At 34.9% G+C, this 15,150-nt stretch overlaps 1 protein-coding gene across 4 annotated transcripts; it reads right to left on the bottom strand.

Annotated features, from left to right (window-relative positions):
* Positions 1-604: 604 nt before the first annotated feature.
* LOC145624070 (protein LOW PSII ACCUMULATION 1, chloroplastic-like) lies at positions 605-10,366 on the bottom strand. Of its 4 annotated transcripts, none has more exons than XR_014110376.1 (11): positions 10,027-10,365; positions 7,850-7,953; positions 7,186-7,321; positions 6,826-7,057; positions 6,482-6,639; positions 5,772-5,960; positions 5,427-5,527; positions 3,303-3,399; positions 1,920-1,995; positions 1,707-1,770; positions 981-1,160 (listed from the first exon to the last, which is right to left on the bottom strand). XR_014110376.1 is itself a non-coding variant. In XM_081677011.1 (11 exons), exons 1-9 carry the CDS (start codon positions 10,276-10,278, stop codon positions 1,921-1,923), a joined length of 1,344 nt encoding a protein of 447 aa, XP_081533137.1. In that variant the 5' UTR covers positions 10,279-10,366; the 3' UTR covers positions 981-1,160; positions 1,707-1,752; position 1,920. The 4 variants fall into 4 exon arrangements, 3 of the variants coding, with proteins under 3 accessions (XP_081533138.1, XP_081533137.1, XP_081533136.1); XM_081677011.1 differs by having other exon boundaries at positions 1,707-1,752; positions 10,027-10,366; XM_081677012.1 differs by lacking the exons at positions 981-1,160; positions 1,707-1,770 and adding an exon at positions 605-888 and having other exon boundaries at positions 10,027-10,366.
* Positions 10,367-15,150: the final 4,784 nt, after the last annotated feature.

The following is a 15,150-nucleotide window of genomic DNA, read 5'->3' as shown; positions in this document are numbered from 1 at the left end:
CAAAACTGGATGTCCGGTACTCCGGTACAACTAAAACTATTTTTGGCTTATACACTCATACACATGATACAATCGATTTTACAATAGAAATTGCCCTTTTCTCGTATAATCTTTTAAAATGAATATTATTTTATGTAGGTTTTATTTTATGTTCATCCAACTTGGGTTGACAAAATGTTCCATATTTACTCTCCCTATAGAAGTTGGTAGTTTGGTACCCTATCTCTTTTGCATAATAATAGAGACAATTTTATCCACCGTTTCCGATTAGACGAATAATGGACAATGATAATTGTTGTTGTTGCCTTAAGTTAATCTATTATACTCTAATTATTAGCCCTATTACAATTATAACATACGCCAAAAGATTTTCTAGGTTGATACCTTGATTGTTTTCTGTTTTATATAATCTTTCCAATAATGATTTCAAAGTTCCCTCAAAAAATTGACAAGATTCTTTTTTTTAGGGAACAAAAAAAAAAAAACATGTTTAGTAATGTCATTAATGCAGACATCCGATCAAAAAAAAAAAAAAAAAAAAAAAAAAAAAAAAAAAAAAAAAAACAGACAAAATTCAATCCCATATATTTGATTCTAATCTCAAGATTTAAACCAAAAAAGCTTGTTAAACTAGAATGATTCAGAGTAAAGTTATGGCTTCCATTTAAGCGCCTATTTGGCTGATAAATATTAAATACTAATATTTCCAGTTACTTCAATAAAGCTGGTGTAATGCTTCGCAATGACTTGAGGCTATGTTTTAGCAGCGCGAGCCTTTTGCAGGAGCCTTCCGAAGTTCCTCTCCCTTGGTTGCAAAAGTAGCCTTTATGGCCTTATCTTAGCACGTAGAATTTCGGTGTTTTCAAGCCTGCTATTGAAGGAGATAATCTGATTTCCCAAGGAGGATTGAACTTATTAGGTACACACTTAAGTGGAATAAACATTGTATTTGTAGGGCTTAAACTCAATTTTCGTTCTGAATTTATAATCAAATCGATATCCACAGCATCCGGTAGCCTACAGGAATGGCTTTTCAGCTATACAACAGAAAACTAAAACTGCACATCATGACATCAAAATGCTAAAACAAGTACACGACAGAAAAACAAATGAAAATTATATAAGATATCTTCATCTACACTGTAACGCAGGATGTTGAGTAGGGATGGCAATGGATCGGATTCGGATCGGGTGGAGCTTCACCCGCATCCATCCATTACTCTAATCGCTCCATCCACATCCATCCGTCATCCGCTTCACCCATCATCCATATCCGTCCGTCCATCATCCGCGGATGAAACGGGTGGAGCGGATGACTAATGGATGAGTATTAAAGTGGAAAAAAACTCACATAAACTCTAATTTTCGGTTATTTGTACAATAATTTTTTTATTTTATTAATACAAAATGAAACAATAACAATATATTGTTTGAACAATTAATTTGCAACAAAAAAATAAGTAATTTTCTTGCACATTTCATATTTTATTATTAAAATTCTTAGATTAAAAAATATAATATATGTTAAACGGGTGGGTGGATGGTTAGCGGGTGAAAAAAGTATCATCCACATCCGATCCGATCCATCACCCGCTTCATCCGTCACCCGCTTCTCATCCATTTAATTCGGGTTTTCGTCCATTTATTTATAGCGGGTGGAGCGGATTCGTGGATATCCACTTAATATTGCCATCCCTAATGTTGAGCGGCAAATGACTTGAGTTCTCAAAATCTTCTGGATTGCACACATCTCTAATTTGTTAACCATGGCTTACACCAGTAATGTCATCCAAAGAACACACCAGATAAGAAAAAGAAAAAGAAAAAAAAGAGAGAGAGATGCCATTGCACGGACAATAAAATTAGAAAAACAGTATTTTTCAAAGGAAATTTACCCAGCCGAAAATGCAGCCAAGTACCTCATTTTTCAAGTTTGCTTAACAAATTATCCATAGCAGGAAGCTCTTGTATTATTTGCTGCCAGTCAGGCATTCCCTGAAATCATTTAAGTTCGAAAATATTTAACTACATAGCATGCAAAGCAAAGATACCACCTGTATTAGTTGTATAAACTAAAATCCTGAAGGAAGGCTGATGAAGAGATGCTGCTACATGGTAACAGCATCACAGAAAGTCCTATATTCTTGATCATCCCTAAAATTGTCATATTGAAATGCACATATATTGGTTTTAAAAATATATCCAACTCTTGATGAAAATTAGATTCATCATTTTACAAACATTTGTTTCCAATTTCTAAGTGAGCAAGTAATTAGTAACCTTAGATTAACTAACATTAACTAAAAATATTAGTCGTTAAAATATGCACCCTTCAAAGTTCCACCATGACCACCCTCACACAACCATCTTCTCTCGCACTTTTATCAAAAATAGATCGTCACCAAGCTTGAGCCTTTCCCCCTACCCCCTTTTCGTGTTTTCTAATGCTATTGTTGGCCTCACCAACCCTTGCCATAGCCAAACTCGGCCTTGGATAGGGCTAATAAAGTTTTAGGGGTGGCACAAAAATATTAGTGGTGTCAGTGTTGTTGGATTGGTTTTGGGTGGGCACGGGTGGAATTTTTGAGAAGTACATCAAAAGTCGAATTACTCAGTCCATAAAGAGGCTTCCAACCAACAGAAAGTCAGAAAGGGGTTAAATTTACGCAGTCCCTAGTCTTAAGTCTTAACTCTTAAGTCTTAACACTTAAGTCTTGACTATACAATGAAAAGAGGAATTAACATAATTTTTGGCTGTTTGACAAATTACAAAAGCCAATATAAATGTTAGCAAAAAGCCACACAAAACAAGATCTGAATCTCTCTCTATCCCCTCCCTGGTTCCCTCTCTCCTTTTTCCTCTACAATCCAAAAAAAACAATTATACTTTATTTCTTATTGTTGGTATCACCCTCATAATTTGCTCTACAAACTATTCAACCCCCTCCGTCCTTTCCTCGCCATTCTTTAAATAAGCCAATTACACTTTGTTTCTTTTTGTTGCACCCACATAATTTACTCTACAAACTATTCAACCCAAAACAGATTTCCAAGGAGCTCCTTAAGCTACTGATTTAAACAGTTCACCAACGCCATATACTCCCACCCCACTTCAAGTTTGCAAGATGGAGGTTCAACAACTGTTTAATGCAGAGAGGGCCAGACGGGTCCCCTTGAGAATGATTTCAAATATCCAAACACCACCCAGAAAAGCTTAATTAGCCATTATAAAAACATTGCAATGTTAGGTATCTAGTACATACAGAAGCAGAATTGATTGATAATCTATAAAGAAAACTAACCTTGCCTGACCTGCGAACCCGACCATCTAGGCGTAGTATTATGTACACATCCTCACCTGGAGTGACTCCTTCTGATTTTTGCTGGTCCTTTATCCATCTGAAATTAGAATAAGATAAGCAGACCCTAAAGATTGATATATGTTCCAGGTTGGTTCTTGTTCTTTCTTCAATAATTTGTTAAATATTCCAGGGATTGGTGAGAGAAGGAAAGAAATAAGGAAAGACAAAGAAACAAAATGCACATAGGATAAAATTGCATCTTGTGGCATAGTGACAGCAGACAAGAGAGACCAAACACAGATTTATTCTTCAGATAGGGAACTACAATAAATCACCTCCATAGAATAATAATGAAGAAAAGGCACAAATCTACTTAAACAGACTACATTTTTCATTACGTTTAAAAATCATATAAAAAATCCAATGAGCATAACTTCAAAGACCTGCATTTTAGAGTCATGACTCATGATCTCATATTTCCAAAAAACAACTATTAAAGGAAATTGCTATGATAAGAAAATCGACAAAAAGCTCCCAACTATGGCCGATCATCTGTTAAAGGTCTCAGCTTTCCTTTAACTAGGGAATTAGGGATAGTCCCAAATCCCAATTATGAGAATTTCTTCTCAATTGGTCCCATATGACTTGTGACTTGCTGAAAGTAAATGCATTACTTTTCTTTTCCAGGGAAACCCTAAAAAAAAAAAAAAAAAAATTCCCCTCATTTCTTATTCCTTTAAAGAACAACTCCATAATTTAACCACCATCCCCTCCTATGCGATAACCACCATTAACCAGAATGCTGGAAATAAATTAAATTTTCCCCTCACAAATCACTACATCAATGGCCATGGTGGTTCTTAATTCTTCTATCTCCCCTCGCTGTACCTAGAGCAACTACCATATATATCCTATCTCTATTTTTCCTATTCCCCATTATCTTGCTCACTGCCGATTCCTTTCTCCTCTTCAACAGATCCTTTTTTTGGCTTCATCTTCTTCCTTTTCGTTCTTTTACTTCCATATAAGGAGATGACAGGGATGGTGGTGTCAGCTTGAGCGGAGAATAATAAGGTGGCTGTCATAGGGGGGTTGGTGGTAGAGATGAATTGGATGGAGGCACATTTAGGTGGCTTCTATGGGGGGAGGCTGGTGTGGCCATCATAATGAGGTAGGAAGGGCTGCTATGGGTGGTGGGCTGGTTAGAGTGACAAAGGAGAGGGTGGTGAGGTGGTTAGGCTTAGGCTACTGTGAGGGCATGATAGGTGGTGGTGATGATTTCAGGGTAGAGATTTTGTATAAGGGGTTGGGTTGCAGAGATAAAAGAGGAAGGAGGATAACATTAGACTTATAAAATAATATCCAAGGGCCAGTAAAATTGTGCCGATAAAAAGGTCAGTTTTGGGAAAATAACATCATATTTGGGACTGTCTTTAAATAATCAAAAGTTGGGACCTTTTAAAGTGGACAATTCATAATTGGTTTTGTCATTAATTTACTATTCCTATCCTTGATTTCTTCATAAGTGAGTTTGGCACACAGATTAAGCTAGAAATAAAAAGTAGAGTAAAAAAGTTGGATATTTATTTTTAAATTCTAATGTTTCTTGATCAGTCTCACTGCATTGAAAAAATGTTGAGAAAAGTCAGTTACTTTAGACTCTCACATTCAATTCATCAATTGTATCCTACTGCGAATGATAACAATGTTATAAATCAAACTGAACATGCTGTTAAGGTATGCTGCAGATACAAGGAAACACCTGTACAAGGACTGCATGCACATACTAGAGGTGAACATTCACAAAACTTCATTAAGCAACCATGAACTGGAACTAGTAAATTTCAATTAACTTCAAATCTCACTCGATAATTAACCTACAGCATAAACTGCATTTAATATGAACTTCAACACAATGAGCATGGGAAATTGGGAGCAATAAAGATTCACTATTTGGGAGAAAGGTAGACAGATAGTTGTATATAATTTCTTTTAAAACAAAAAATAAAAATAAAAAAGTAACAGATTATGTTTAGCTAAATTCACAAAGTGACATATCCTTCCAGGGTTATAGTTCTATGTTTGCAACTGATCACTAGTAGGCAAAATAGAAAGCAGAGTCACCTTTCCCATTCTGCAGGGGACACAGCCTCAGCCTTGAATCGTATCTCAGCTTGCAACTTGGATTTTGTAGTTATAGACTGAGCTCGTTTCTCAAAGTCGTCCTAAAATGGTAGAGCACAGAAAGAAAAAAAAAATTGCTTTTAAGATTTAGCAGGTTGGTAAAATTATGCTTCACGTTGATGAAAAATGCAAAATCATCCAAATCAAGTAGTTACTAGAAACAGCATTAATAAGCACAACATGATTACACGTTCAAACAAAAAATCCTGGTTTTTGCAGCAGCAAAATTATCCTTCAATTGCAAATTATTTAGAAGCAAAAATATAGAATAAACATACTACATACCCCAATAGAGGGAAGAGCAGCAGCAGCCTTCGCAGAACCCCCAAAGCCCTTCTTTTCTACTGGAGCTGCCTCAACCTCACCCCAAATGACAGGAATTAGAAGAACACCTCTTCTAAGAAGCTCAGTCCTAAACCTTTCAGCTTTCTGCATTGCCATGAAAACAGTCTCCCTCTTGCCAGCCAAAATGACCTAGAATCAAACATAAACTCAGCAAGGGGGGTACTAATTGAGAGAAACTTCAATATCATACACCCATCTACAACTATAAGTTGTTACTATATAATGCACGAAGGGGAAAAACACATGCCATTTTATTGTAAACTGGAGTCAAAGCCTAAGCTATTGTTATCATTCTTTCTTTATCCAGAAAAGAGCCAAGACCATTTTGCTAATCATATTATGTACAGTTAGAGAAAAAGGCCAGGAATGCATTGCAACTTACTCAACTGGACAGCTATACAGTATTTCCTATCTTAGGGATAAGACTTAAGAATGAGATCTACTTAAGTCCATAATCATCACAGGTATAACTGATGGTTAATTGAAGCATAAGATTAGTTGAGTAAATAGGGAAAGAATAAATAAGGTACAATTGACAGGACATAATATTTTGTTGTGAAAATAGTTTTGTATGGCTTACAACAATATAAAATCAAAACATTCTTCCTAGAGTAAATTGCGTATTAATTGTAAATAAAATGGACACCTACCGGTCTAGCAGTGTCCCGTAGCTGCACCAACTCAACAACCCGATTAGTAGAAAGACGTAAAGGTAACCGTGATAGAGTTTCATCTCGAGATATTTGTGCAAGCTGCTCCTCCTCTTTCTTATTATCCCAGAGAAACAGTGCCACCAGAATAACAATGCCTGCACATTGCTGATTTCTATAACATAATTACTTTCAAGAAATGTTTTAGTGATACATTATGAAAACACTCAAGCAAGTTAATTTACATAAAGAGAGAACATGACTCAAACAGTCAAACCATGTGCTTCATGTTAACAAGTGCAGAATAAAGTATATCAGAAATACATAAAATATGTCATGTCTACCTCCTATATTTACAGCACCATTTCCAGCAGTCTCTAATAGATCAGGAGCACCTTCACCTCCTTGAATTGCTCGGAGCAACCGGGGTAATGTGAAAAAAGTGGAAATTCCTGCAGCTGCTGCAAAAGCTACATAAAAAAATTTCCGGATTCCGCGAAATGGAGCTTGTACTTCACTAATGAGCTTGAGGTCTCTCCTGAAACTATCGCCTATATCCTCACCACCAAGTCTAGCCTGCATTTTAGATTGGATAACAATGACTTTATTTGAATGCAAAGAATAAGAAAATGAATGTAATATAGTTGAAGCTCATACAAGCAGTATCTAATAAGAAGTCAGTCACTAAAATTGATAACTAAAACCTCTTCTTGTAATTCCTTGAATTCTGGCAAAGCTCTGAAAGAGGCTAAGTCTGGGTCATTGAGGATGGTCCCAAATTTAAGGTTGTAATCTTTAAGAGCAGTGCGCAAACACTCGGCAGCTAGCTTTCCCTCCCCCCTGCCTCAAAAGAAAGGAAACCAAAAAACCAGTATAACTCTGTCATAATAAATCTTGGAGATTTTCAAAGCACTGGATTATTTATAGATGAGAGTCAGCAAGAAGAAGAGCATCATGCATGCACAAAGATTAAAGGGAAATTGTACTATCTGTCAAGAGTTTCAAATATTCATTTGACCCTAGTCTATCTGCTTCATGTCCACTAACATTTTGATCTTTTGGTATAAAAAAGTTCCTTCACAAGAACGTCTTCGAAAAGCTATTGAACTTCCAGGATAAATTTAGAAACCAAAATAAAAGGAAATGCCTAATTTATAAGAAGAAAACAACATGTGTGTTTCTTTGAAGGAGACCAATTACGGCAATTGGCAAGTTAAGTAGCAAGTCTTGCTTTGTGGTATTAAGATTTTGAGATGGAGAGACCAAGAGACTAATAAATATGCAATGCTGATATCTGAAACATGACTGACAACAGATTCCAAAGCACACTTATCAAAGTCTGGATCACAAGGAAAATAAATAAATTACCTGTAGGCATGACAGCATGCTTTATTGTAAAGTGCTGCTTGAGCTTCCATAGTATTAGGATTCAAGCTAAGTGCTGTATCAAATTGTATCAGAGCTTCTCTAACCTGCAAAATACAAGTGGACACTCTTTCAAGTCAATTTAAATTTGTGAATTTAACAGGTGCAGCAAGACACAATCCTAATTTAAGACTGAAAAGAGAAAAGGAGAAAAGATTATATATACATATATATTCTTTCTATTGGGAGATAAACAGTTCAAGATAGACCTAGTACTTGAATCGTGAGGCCAATTATAGCCCTCAATATAGCCTAAAGTAAAATTATGGGGGTAGGAAAGAGTGAAGACAGGCACATCAACAGTGGAAGAAACAGCTCTTAGTGAAGTAACTAAATTAATAAATTACTCAAACTCTTTACTGTCTTATACCAATTAGGGTAAGGGTTCACGCAATAGGGCCTCCCCAAATCCAGTTGGCTTCCCATGTCGGGATCTACAATGGGTGATTGTTATCATAATAGCATAAAGAGAAACAATAAGCTTCCTATAAATTTCATGGGATGAAATGGTTTATTCTAAATCCATGATTACTTCATTAGATTAATTGAAGATGCTTTCCCCTCAGAAGTCAATTAATCAATCAAAGCCTTAATCACATAAGTGGGGTCGGCTACATGAACCAAAAGTGATTATCCCGTGTAAGATTCAAAAAATTGCATGGTGAAAGAAAACCAGCAGCAGAATCAAATACCCAAAATTAGCTTACCTCTAAGCTAGTATGAGGACCAAATCCAATGAATATAGCACTTTTGCATCAAAGATATTCAACCACGAGTCTAATTTAATGAGGTCTGTACATCAAAATCAGACAGGCACCATGCCACCATGATTTGGAGAATCAAATTTGAGAAGGTAGGTGAAGGCGCATTTGAAGTTGAGTCAAGCAAGTCAGCAGTTAGGGAAACCAAAACTGTATTTTTGTCCCCAAGGAACCATCACAAATCACTGATATCAGGTCCATTCCTTCACGTTAAATGACCCAAACAAGGGAAGCAGAAAAGAAATATACTCAGCATGAGGATAGGGATGGTTTGAGATTCTACATAGTAATGATAATACATAGGCACATTTGGAGAGTGTTTGGTTGGGTGGAAAACATTTTCAAGGAATATGATTTTTCCCTTCTCCTTTGCTTGGTTTGCAAAGGGGTGTGAAATAGTGATCCTATGGATGTGAATTAGCTCTCCCAAGGATTGAGATATTTTCTTCTTACAAAGATGGAGAAAGCCCTATTTTACGCCCTACCCATTAACACCTTTGCAGCAAATTTCTAGGTACCGCCAGTTGTACCTTGTACATGGTTCAACAAAGGCTATTTTTTTCCATTGCACTTACCTAGGGAAGATATTGGCACCAAAAAAAAAAAAAAAAAAGTGATCTTGGTTGCACCTTGCAATATCCCCCTTCACTCTCGTCCCATCCATCCTCTCCCTTGCCTTTCTCTAAACCTTTCTTATAAGGAACAAAACAAAGGAAAACTAATTTTGAAATTTCCACCTGACAATTGATTTTCATGGAAATCATTTTCCATTGCAAGAGCTTTCAGTCAAATCAAATATTCAAATGGAGCCGGAGTGAAGAAGTGTCCTCATCCCAAAGATTACAATTTTTTGAATCACCGATTCTTGCACTAATTATCAATTCATGTCTTATAGAACGAACAAATTATAAGTACACATTATCATTAAAAAAAGGTAAATTGAAAGCCCTATGATTGTCCAATTTCCATGGCAAAAGAACTCATGGAGGGCATGAGGCTCTCCGAGTCTAATTTGAATTAGTCAAATACAGTATCAATTTGGAGTACCTAGTTCCAAAATCTTGAACTTCATCTTAGGGCATTTTCGAAAATAAACAAATTAGCTCATTTCCACTTATCACAAAGCCTATCTACATCTTTTACTACACAATCAACCAAATAATATACCAATAAACAACCAAAATTCCCCATAAAACAACATTTTCGTTCTCAAATTCTAAAGCAAGCCAAAATCAAAGAACACCCACATGAAAATTTTCATCAATTAAACAAATAATCAACAAAATTCAACAAACCCACATCACAAAATTCCAAACTTGATAAAACATAATCATTAAAATGAAAGACAGAAGAACACACCCTTCCTTTGGAAAAGAGAGAGAGTCCAGAATTGACGCATGACTCCGGCGTCTGCGAAGCCGTATCCGGCGGCGGAGAAGAAGAAGTACAACAAATGAAAGAGAATCGAGCTATTTTGTGGGCAGTTGAAGAGTTGGGAATGGTGTTGAGAAACCATTGTGTTGTTCTTGTTTTGATTGAAGAATGAAAATGGGGTTTTGGGTTTGAGTAGCAGAAGATTTGGTGGTGGTGGATAAGTGAAGCCACTGCCATGTTTTGGGGGTTAATTTGTGAACAACAAGCAAGGCGCCAAGTGAGGCTTAACCACGGCCCCTGGCTTTCCACCTTTACATAAAACAAGTCGTTTTGGGATGTCTCTAGTTGCGATTTGGTGATCAACTAAAGACATGTTCACTCCAGCTTAATTTTTGTTCAGTTTCCTTCGGCTTCAATCAATTCAGTTCAGTTTAGCTTCTAATTTCTTTATTCAGTTCGGTTCAGTTTAGCTCCAATTAGTTCAGCTCAATTCAGTAAATCAAAACGAGCCCAAAATCACTAGCAATTGTGTACCTTTTCTCTTACCAAATTTTGATATCACACATTATTCAAATTACTAAATTATGGCTAATAATGGATCTGAGGTGAATCGGGTTCATCCGCCAACAATCTATCCTTCATCCAACCCATCCATTACTATTTAACTCAAAGAGAGTGTTTGTTTGTAGGGATTGAAGGAGGGATAGAGATTAATAATTTCTTGCATCCTATAATCCCTTGTTTGTTTAATGTGAATGGTTCTATCCCATACAAATGGGATAGGGATTAAAAAAAAGAGTTATCCCTCTATTTTTGTGACAAGGGGGGCAGGTATAAGCTGTAGGGGTTAATTTTGAAATGTAAAAGACAGTTTTACCTTTAATGAAAGGGAAGGAAGAGGGGAGAGGAGAAATGTTAGTAAGGATAGTTATGTAATTTTACTACTTATCCCAATTTAATTCCCAAATCTTACAAAACAATGGATAACATAATTTTTTATCCTTATCCCACCTATTAATTCTCTAACCTTATCCTACCTTCTTATCCTCATTATCCCTATCCCTGTTGCCAAACGCCCCGTTCATCCACATTCAACCATTCATCATACTTGGATGAATCAGGTGAATGACGGGTGAAATAAACTAAAACCATTGTTTATTTATAATACTAATATACATAAGCTAAGAATTTGATATATAATTGACAAATTCTTTAAATTTCTAAACATTCACATTATTATACATACGAAGTCTAACTTATATTGCTACTATATATAAAGTATATGCTTGTGTAGTATTACAAATAGGTAAAAATACATTTGTGAATTTTAAAAAAGTATAAGCGGCCATCATCCATATAAAATCCATGTGTTTGTCTCTATTTAATTGAATCGAGTGGTTCGGTTATTCATGGGTTCAGGTAAAATTGTCGGCCCTAATCCAAATATATAGACATTATTCGACCTCATACCAAATGTTGATCAAATATTCGAAGAGTCGAAGTCACTCAATTCAAAGTTATCCAATACTCGAAATTACTTGAACTAATATAAACTCGAATCAATCGAATGAACCAAACTAAACCCGATGCTCAAATTGACGCGGACTTAACCCAAAACCAAAATTACCTAATAACAAAAATGGGCGAATTGATTTCAATCCGACTTAATTGATCAAAAGTTCAAAACAAATTGAATTATATTGAAAAACATGTGCCAAACCAAAGTGAGGTTTTTTTTTTTTTTTTTTTTTTTTTAATTTTATTAAATTTTTTGTAATGTACACATATAATGGATTCGATCTTGACCCAAAGTCGCGACTCGCTGTTATGAACTTACCTAATAGTATAGTCTTGACCTAAAATGACTTGATTTGACCCAAAATGACCCGACCTAACTTGACTTGATTATCTATTGACTAAAACATACCTGAAAGCTTAAATAACCTGTTTAACACCCTGACCCCAAATCAGGGTGGGGTCTATTTTCACGAAATTCACATCTGCATCCGGGACAACAATTGTCCTCATAGACTAACACAAGCTCTTTCGGTGCATTTTGTCCTCACTCGTGCGCAATATGGGAAAATTTCCTATGAGGTTACTATCCTAAGACTACTCCCAACCAAACACGCTTAACTGAGAAGTATCTTAGCATATGATCTCTTTAAAAGAAAGATACATCTTGTTGGTATGAGTAGTATATTAATTTCCTTTAAGAAATCATGAAGACTACCATAACCAGTACTCGATTCGTTGGTATACTAGAACTGAAATTACCCCAACTCAAAATTGCCCCGAACGACCCAATTACTACTTTACTAGGTCTAGGAAGAAATACAAGTAGAGTTTTATAAATATATTACTTTTGTTTTTAAGACTTTGACTCATTTTAATTTTATATGTTGAGTTGTTTAAGAAATTTCAACTTATCTTTACTTTATTCTATTTTTGTCAACCCCAAACTAAAACTCGAAATTTTAATATTTCATTAACCATTACTAATCTAGAACTATATAAATAACATTAATAAATTCCATTAGTAGAGTTTCTCTTACAAGTCCTCTCGCCTCGAGTTAATGAGCTAGGCATTTTGGGAGTGGGGAAAGGGTAATAAGAAAATCCCCACCCTAAGTGTCTCTAATGGGGTTTAATCTCACAACCTCAAGGTAGTTGGAAGATGTAAATCTTACCGCTAGATTTTGTATTAGTAGAGTTTTAGGTACATACAAGTGTTAGATATTTTAATATTGCTTATTCGTAGAAATATTACTAAGTAGATTAGTAGGAAAATAATTCTATAACCATGCTCTAAAATCATAATGATGGGTATGTTACTCCTTGATCACATGTCCAAGTATCAACAATGGTCACCCATAAAAGTGGGCATGGGTTGTGCAGGCACGTGGGCGGCACGGGCCCGACACGATTCCGACATGGCCCAACCCGACACGGCCACCAGCACGGCGGCCCACTTGTAGGTCGTGCCGTGAACAAAAAAATTAAAATCCGGCATGGGCACGGCGGGCGGCACGGTCGTCGGCACACTAACACGGCCCACGGCCCGGCACATGGCACGACCCATACCCACCTTCATTTATATAAATTTATTTATTAAAGTTTATTTATATATATAAACTTATTTAATTAAATAAACTTATTTAATTAATAAATAATAAGTTTATTTATATAAACTTATTTAATTAAGTTTATTTAAATAATTTATGTTTAAGGGTCTTTTCTCATACGTTGAAATTCAGTTCAGTTCAGTTTATGTCTAAAGATATTGCTAATGATATAAAGCCAAATTTCATTCTTTTAAGCTCTTATTACAACGACGATAATAATAATAATAATAATAATAATAATAATAATAATAATAATAATAATAATAATAATAATAATAATAATAATAATAATAATAATAATAATAATATTGATACAATTCATTGTTCAAATGATTCTATTTTTTTTATACATATTTCTACTGTTAAACTCATTGAGAAAATTAGAGTACTACAGAACTTAAACTAATTTTCATAATCAGTTAGTTCTTCGTCTTCTTCTTGTCCACCAAGCTCCTCCATTACCTCGGCATTCCTCTGAACTGACTCCCATATCTGATCAGTTATTTCTTGTCGTACAATATCCATAGCTTCTTTTCTGATAGGATCGTACATAGTATGATCTTCTCTTCGCTCCATGACTTCAATGGTGCGTGAATGGAATCCCTAGTTCATGTAAACGAATAAAATTGTGTAGAGTACAACAAGCAACGATTATTTGCAACTGAAAACGTAATTTTATTTATTTTTTATTTTTTATTTTTTATTTTTAAAAAAATAAAATTAAACAACAAAGTGTTTTGTGTTCTTTTGTCATAATACTATTTTATTTTTAAATTATATAGTATATGTGTTTAAAATGCTTTGGGGTTTCATGTTTATTATATATTTTCCATAAATATTATAATTATAAAGTATATTTTTCATAAATATTTTAATATGTACATATGTATATACACATATGTATAATAATAAATAATCAATAAATAATCAAAGATCACTAATCCGTAGTTAAAAATCACTAATTACTAAGTTCAGTTCAGCTCAGTTCAGTTCAGTTCAGTTCAGTTCAGCTGATTTCAGTCAATGAGAACAGGTCCTAAGTTTATATAAACTTAATTAAATTAAAGTTGTTCAAATATATATATATATATATATATATATATATATATATATATATATATATATATATATATATATATATATATATATATATATATATATATATATATATATATATATATATTTTAAAAAGGGTTTGGCCCGCTGCCCGGCACGGCACGGCCCGGCCGCCAGACATGTGGGTTGGGGTGTGCCAAATTTTGCACGACTTGGCTCGACCCGACACGAGCCGCACCCAGACACAGCCCGCGATGGCCCGACATGACACGATGCCCATGTTTAGTCACCCATCTTTGAAGAACATTATACATATATACCTTCAAATTTTTGCACAACAAATTGAACCACCAAGAGTCATTTACTTGTCACTCCAAGACACATATTCCATGAGGCCCACCGTTGTAGTTTGGATTGACAAAGCCTAAATTTTTGAAGGTAAAATTTTGGTAAATCTTAGAGGCTTGTGCATGCAAGATGTCAAATGCTTAATACATGTTAATGAATCACAAAATCTTTTTTTGTTGATATTTTTTTTTTCATGTTTCATTAATTCATTTTAAAACATTTCCACTCAATTGACATCTAATATAATCATCTTCACTCTAAGACACACCAACACACTATAAGGCCCACATTTGTAGTTTGGATTGACAAATCTTAAATTTTCAAGGCCTAAAACTCGATCATATAAAGCATATCCAATGAGGTAAAATTTTGATAAGTCTTAGTGCTTTTTACCCTAGAATTTGTGCATGCAAGATGCCAAATGCTTATATTGTTTAATGTGTTAAGAATCACAATTTTTGTTAGATGCATATTTTTCAAGTTTCCATTCATCTTAAATGTACATTTGTCACTCAATTAAGTTGACATTTAATAGGAATCTCAATAGTAGAGTTGTCAAATTTGTGGATTTTGCCTATGT

This window comes from Chenopodium album, chromosome 3, assembly GCF_948465745.1.
Source record: "Chenopodium album chromosome 3, dcCheAlbu1.1, whole genome shotgun sequence".
NCBI classification, from domain to species: Eukaryota; Viridiplantae; Streptophyta; class Magnoliopsida; order Caryophyllales; family Amaranthaceae; genus Chenopodium; species Chenopodium album.
Note: the sequence above shows the minus strand (reverse complement) of the source record. Positions and strands in the feature narration are given on the sequence as shown.